Source organism: Herpailurus yagouaroundi, unplaced genomic scaffold (genome assembly GCF_014898765.1).
Source record: "Herpailurus yagouaroundi ecotype Mexico unplaced genomic scaffold, PumYag 67690, whole genome shotgun sequence".
NCBI lineage: Eukaryota > Metazoa > Chordata > Mammalia > Carnivora > Felidae > Herpailurus > Herpailurus yagouaroundi.
The window spans coordinates 1502016-1509064 of NW_024420490.1; the positions used below are offsets into that span (position 1 = coordinate 1502016).

Genomic DNA, 7049 nt, shown 5'->3' on the forward strand with positions numbered 1-7049 from the left:
CAGCCAGGCACTCCACAGAAGAATAGTTTGTAAACTATCAGTGTTCTTTAAATGTATGACCAGCTGGGTTGTTTTCTTTCCTGAAATCATGGTTTATGTGTGGGAATTCATGCAAGGCAATATAATGGGATTTTAATGCATGCTAAATTTAATAATATATGTTTTATAGGCATTTATCTAAATAAGTTGGCAAAATGTTTTTTAAATTTTTTAATGTGTATTTATGAGAGAGGGAGAGAGAGAGACAGCATGAGTGGGGGAGGGGCACAGAGAGAGGGAGACACAGAATCTGAAGCAGGCTCCAGGCTCCAAGCTGTCAGCACAGAGCCTGACACAGGGCTTGAACCCATGACCTGAGACGAAGTCAGACGCTTAACTGACTGAGCCACCCAGGAGCCCCGGCAAAAACATTTTTTAATAAAAATGAACTAATAATATGTTGGCGTCTACATCCTTTCTCATTTAATAAAACAACAATATTATGAGGAAGTTAAGGCAAAGAAGTGAGGTGACTGGATACTTATTCCAGGATTTTCTGCCTCTGTTTTTTTTTAAATACTGATTCAAATAATTCACATACTTCCAAAGGAATATTTTTAAGTGGTCCCTATTTTTCACAAAAAATGCAATAGACTACAAATGGTATTGAAATCACTGTTTTTAGTAAAGATAAAAATGATATTCAAGCAGCAGACCACAAAACATTTCTTTAAGTTCAAGTTCCCTATGACGCAACGCAAAACACCGTTTTTGTTTTCCCCATAGTTCTAAGTTCAATGTCGTCCACATGATAGGTACTCAGGAAATGTCTCTTTACAAGAAACAGAGAATGAATGTAGAAATAAGTGCCATGTATGTATTTTCCTCCTACAAAATCTTTGCAGATAAAGAGACAAGAGGAAAATACAGCTACTCTTCCCAGTAATAATACTATATTGGTACACTACTTTCAAAGGAGAAAATCACCCAGGAAAATTGTCATCATTTGGGGCTTACCATGCTGGACAACTGGTTCTCCTAATGGCTCCCCAGCAATTAGGATGAAATGGTTTCTCTCAGGATCCTCAAGTCAAGGAAGAAAACATCAAACAATAAACATGCATACTTTTGAATGTCAAATTAGAAACAATTTGAAGCCGACATGCTGGCCAAATGGACAATGTTCCTAATTCCTCTTTTTTAAGTTTTATTTACTTAAGTAAGCTCTGCAGCCCTTGTGGGGCTCGAACTCAGAACCCTGAGATCAAGAGTCACATGCTCCTCCGACAGAGCTGGCCGGATGCCCTGGAAACACTTATTCCTTAAGATGATTGGTAGCAATCAGCACTCAAGACTAAGCCCAAACCACCAAAAGGTTAACCTTCTCAGATAAAGGAGAATGCAAATTAAGATTTTCTTCAACCGGGAACACCTTTAAGACAAACTATGTAATGTACTTATCTTATTACAGGGTTTATAACCTCCCATTAACAATTTTTAAAAGGGAGGATTATGCAAATCCAAAAGTAAGATTTTATTACTTTTGACATTTCTTCATGTAAAACGTGCCCCAGAAATGTTGCACTAAACAGAACCTTATAAAAACATCCAAGTGGCATCTGCTCAGGTAAATTTCTCTCCCAAAGAGTCCTGTTATATTAAAGTCTCCAAAAGTTTTTCTTTAGAGGGGAGCCTGGGTGGCTCTGTCGGTTAAGCATCTGAGTCTTGGTTTTGGTTCAGGTCATGATCTCACAGTTTCATGGGCTCGAGCCCTGCATCGGGCTCAGAGCCTGCTTGGGATTCTCTCTCTCTCTCTCTCTCTCTCTCTCTCTCTCTCTCTCTCTCCACCCTTCCTCAACTCACGCTGTCTCTGTCTCCCCCAAAATATAAATAAATAAACTTAAAAAAAGTTTTTCTTTAGAATTAAGATTAGGTTTTTTTCCCTGAAACTGAAAAAAGTAGTAATTATAATATCCAGTGTGAGTGTGGATGCAGGGGAAGACACACGTTTATATCTTTGGCAGATTTTTAATTGACACATCAATCCTTCCAGAGAACACTCTGAAAATATGACTCCAAGCCCCCAGGATCACTGATGTCCTCTGACCCAGTAATGCCAGAGAAACCAGCAGAAGACCCCTCCCCAACCACACTTGTGAGAAATAGTAACTGTTGTAAGCCATCAGGGTTTAGGGTGATTTGTTAACCACTAATAGACAACTGAACAGTATGTAATTCTTTTCAGGCACCTCTTAGGTTAATCTCATTTAGAATAAAATCATAAATAAAGCAATAATGATCAGGTACTTTAAAATAAAGCCTTCAAAGATGGTTTAAAACTTCACCTTACCCTAATAATATAGCATATTTCTAAATGTGTGATATAGTATACTACATATTACATTTATGTGCTTCTAATACAAAGCTCTTTTTAGAAAATTAATATTTTTTTAAGTTTTAATTTTTTTTATTTTTGAGAGCGTGTGTGTGTGCAAGTGGGAGAGGGACAGAGTGAAAGAGAGAGGGAGAGAGAGAGAATCTCAAGCAGACTCTGCACTGTCAGTGTGAAACCCAATGTGGGGCTTGAACCCATGAACCTTGAGATCATGACCTGAGCCAAAATCAAGAGTCGGATGCTTAACCGACTGAGCCACCCAGGTGCCCCCGTAATACAAAGCTCTTTAATTGGAAATCATTATAATGTTACTAGTACCAGAAAACTTATCACTGGATAAGTGATAAAATAAAAATAAATATTCAATAAAAATAATGAATTCTTTAAAACTTCCATGTAGTAAACACACACACACAAACTCCTATTATACAGGACTCACACTGGTTTCTCCTTCTGCCTCCAACTTTAAAATATTAAAAGGCAATTTGGGTACAATGATTTCTGCAGAAGTCTTAACTTACTCCCTACAGTCCCAGGGCTGGTGTCATTTAGTACATCTACCCAGGGGATGCTTTGAGGTTATCAGGTCTATAAGTCAGAGCTGGAAGACAGAAGAGTGCTACTATAGAGGAATACAAGAAAATAGCTTAACGTCCATGATGGAAATGGAAAAAAAAAAAAAACCAACTATGGAAAACAGGCACAGAAGCTTAGAACTTAGTCTAGGACCACTTACTGTAGAAGCCAACAGGCTCTAAAGACATCATACTTTACAGCTCAGGACAATAATACACACGCTGATGATCCAAGGAAAGGGTAGGGTTTCTATCTGAAGTGATTTCTTTTTCTTCAATATCTTGTTTAAATGATTAAAAATTCGGGGCGCCTGGGTGGCGCAGTTGGTTAAGCGTCCGACTTCAGCCAGGTCGCGATCTCGCGGTCCGTGAGTTCGAGCCCCGCGTCAGGCTCTGGGCTGATGGCTCAGAGCCTGGATCCTGTTTCCGATTCTGTGTCTCCCTCTCTCTCTGCCCCTCCCCCGTTCATGCTCTGTCTCTCTCTGTCCCCAAAAAAATAAATAAACGTTGAAAAAAAAATTTAAATGACTAAAAATTCAACTTAAAAAAATGCAGTTATCAACAAAGATTTATTTCCGAAGAGCTCTGGAGTGGTGAAACTTTAGTGTGAATCAACGGACATTTGAAGGAAAAGTTAGAAAAATAGTTCTGATCCTCCGGACTACACCATGTATAATTTAATCGGAAAGACGTCACTGCATAGTGTTTTGAAGTGCTTTTTCAGAGACACGCTTGAGTTTTAGGGTCAGGAGGCAGAGGGGAAAGGGTTGGGGGTTAGGGAAAGGGGGAGAGGAAAGGCCGACCTAGTGTGCCATGCATGCACCGACTCCTCAGAATGTTTCTTTCTCTTCCTTCTCTTTCTTTCTTTCTCTTTCTTTCTTTCTTCCTTTTCTTTCTTAAGAATGTAAGTTTCTTAATTCAGACAATGCTTCTGTTGTGGATGGCAGAATATCCCACAGTTTACACATTTAGGATGGTGATAAAAGTTTAAAAATAAAAGTGTTGCTTCTTTTGATATTATTCAGATAAAATGATGACTTTCCATTTATAATTTGACAGTAAAATAAAAGGGCCCTGGCATTTGATCTGAAATGAAAAATGGTTTCACTGCAGGGTGTTGAGGAGTTCAGCACTTGGCTTTTCCATTTCAGAAACCTTAAGGATGGTCCAAGCTTTCTTTAATGCCTGTTCCACAAAATTAACCTCTCAGTAGCCCCTTCTCTATGCTAAACCAGATGTTTGATGTCCTTTTCTTGTTTCCTAAATGTATCTTTTTTTCTGTCCTTACCTAGCCCTCTTTCGTGAAAGCTTATAATCTTTCTGGATATTCAGTAGAGTGCCAATGTGGTTACAAGCCCCTATCTTGAAAAGTCCTCGTCTACAGTGACCTTGTGTAGAGTGTCAAATGATGAAGATCATGCACAAGGAAGGAGAATGAACAGCTGCTTCAGACATGAGTCCCTGTGAGGACCTAAGTAAATGCCTTTTGGGGTTTGATGAAAAGACCCCATAGAAAGATGACAGAGGCCCACTTACGGCTTCATGTCTAATTACCCCAATGGAAGGTCATGATCTTTTAGGGCCCAGACCATGTCTTTTACTTTGGTGAATCTTCTCAGACTCCTTAGTTCAGAGTTAGACCCTTCTGGGTTTACTGAATAACTTACGTTTACAAATTGCTCGTTATCTCATAAATATTATCGCCAAGACATGCCTTGAGTTTCACTGATGCTGACAATAAACGATCAACACCCAGGTGAAGGCCCTATGATTCATTTAAGGTGCTGATAACTTCTACTAGTCTTGAGGATGTCCTCATAGTTGGATTGATTCTGAAGCTGGAGATGGCAGGAGGACTCTGAGGATGAATCTGAGAGCATGCTTTAGGTTTAAGGACACTTATTCTAGTGATACATTACCTGAAAACAACTACCAGAGAGAAACCGAGTTTTCGCATGACTTAACTGCATGTAGTCATTCTTACTGGATTTCACTGTCTACGCTTCTTAGGCCAATTGAAAGATAAAACAATGAACTATTGTCAGTTTTTACAAATTAATGGTCATGAATTATTACACATAAGTAAGCAAAAAAGTTGTCTCTGGTTTTCATAGAGTGTTTTATTTCTGTCTTTCAATCTTTAGTTTAACCAAATGTCGATCTGTATTAATTTTAGCAAGGTCCCCATTAATGGTGCCAGTTAAAGAGTACCATGACTCTCAAGTACTGTTTTGAGGACAGCTAATGAAGAATTAATTGTCTACCTTGACAAACTACAAGTGAATTTGCTAATCCATGAGGCTAAGGGTTTCCTCAGCAGGACATCAATATAAACATACATCTAAAGGTGACATCAAGCCTTTCCTATCAAACCTATGTGCTCCTGATCAGGGAGCCATGCTGGTGACAAGAGCACCAACTATGGGCCAGAGCAGCACAGGGACCCTTAGCCCCTGAAACAGAGTCTGTTCTAGGGTGACCAGAACTGTCCAGGATTAAATACCCAGAGAAGCATGGAGCTGATCCTAATCTCTAAGAACTCTGAAAAAGCTAAGACTATTTTGAAGCCATTGTTGGGAGTCTGGGCTTCCTCCAAGAAGTCAGAGGGTCTGGCCTAAAGACTCTTAAATCTAGCATAAACCAAGCCCCATGTAGTTGCCATCTGCCACAGAAGACTTCAGAGTAAGGGTCACAGAAGACAATCCACCCTTGGAAAGAAGACAGGGGTCCCTGAAGCCTAAAATGTGCTGATGTAAGACAAGTCAAATGCTAAGATGGAGCAGGAAACCTGGGGACAGAAATGACGTGAATGACATCAACCCTTGCGTGCCCTCCTCTCCCACCCCAGAGGGTTGGTTACTCTAGAGGAAACCACCCATATGTGGTTAACCGGGAAGACAGGCATGATTGCGGAAGACTCAGAAGTAAGGAGTAGCGAAAGTCCTAGGAGCCAGGGAGTATACCAAATCCTTCTTCTTCTTCTTCTTTATGTTTATTATTTTGGGTTGGGGGGGCAGAGAGAGGGGGACAGAGGATCTGAAGTGGGCTCCGCACTGACAGCAGAGAGCCCGATGCGGGCCTCGAACTCACAAACTGTGAGATCGTGATCTGAGCCGAAGTTGGACGCTCAACCTACTGAGCTATCCAAGTGGCCCCCAAATCCTTATTCTTGACCGCAACTCAGTGCAAATGGGATTAAGGGGAACATTAGGAAGTCATATCTTCCTTCTCTAATCCTCAGGCTTTAGTTCCACGTGAAGATAACCCTTGCCTGGGGCCTGGAGTGAATCAGAACACTTAAGAGGCTTTTTCTAGCTGTAGAAACTGCTATGTGCCCTGAATCTTACGGCCTAAAGTATAAATCCTCATTAGGTAACATGTATCTGACATGACTATCTGTTAAATTAGGTGTTTAGATCAGTGAACCTTCTGGCTACCATTATTGGGCACCCATTACATACTAGACCAGGGGTTAGCACACTGTTCCTTGTAAAGAGCCAGAGAATAAGTATTCTAGGCTTTGTGGGTCATCTAGTCTCTGCTGCAAGCACTCAACTGTACCGTTGTGGTGTGAAAGCATCCACAAACAGAAAGGAATGGGCGTGGCTGTGATCCGACAAAACTTTATTTACAAAACCAGGTTTGAATTTGACCTACTGGACATAATTTACCAATCCCTGTGCTAGACCTGGAGTGGACTCTTGACATACGTAATCTCACATATTCTTTCTAGCAACTCTATGCAGGGGGCATCATTATTTCGATTTTGTAGGCAACGAAACTGAATCTCAGAGAGGTTGAAAAACATCTCCAAAGTCACACAGCTAACAAATGGCAAGACCAAGATTCACACCTTCACGATCTCCTTCCCATTGTAATCTAAGGGGGACTAACTATTTCTTCGTGGATAGAAGCATCACACACCCATTGAAATACTAATTTTTAACAATAATTTTCTCATAGAAATCTTTCTAATGCCTGGATGGCTCTGGCTATGTTCATACCCAGCAATAATTACAGAAGCCTACACAACAGAGTGGTGTCCCTGGAGCCACTGAACTGACGCTTTAGCCAACTCTTTGTTATCCCAGGCTGCCCCC

General features: G+C 40.5%; 1 protein-coding gene across 4 annotated transcripts in view; it reads right to left on the reverse strand.

The window, feature by feature from the left end:
- Positions 1 to 7049, reverse strand: part of PIR (pirin) — a 90549-nt gene that overhangs the window by 3922 nt on the left and 79578 nt on the right. For 3 of the 4 annotated variants that reach the window (XM_040468300.1, XM_040468299.1, XM_040468298.1), the window contains one exon: positions 997 to 1063. The exons of the other annotated variant lie outside the window; for it this stretch is intronic. In XM_040468300.1, coding sequence (XP_040324234.1) covers positions 997 to 1063 — 67 coding nt within the window. The remainder of the gene's footprint in view (positions 1 to 996; positions 1064 to 7049) is intronic. 4 annotated transcript variants of the gene reach the window in all.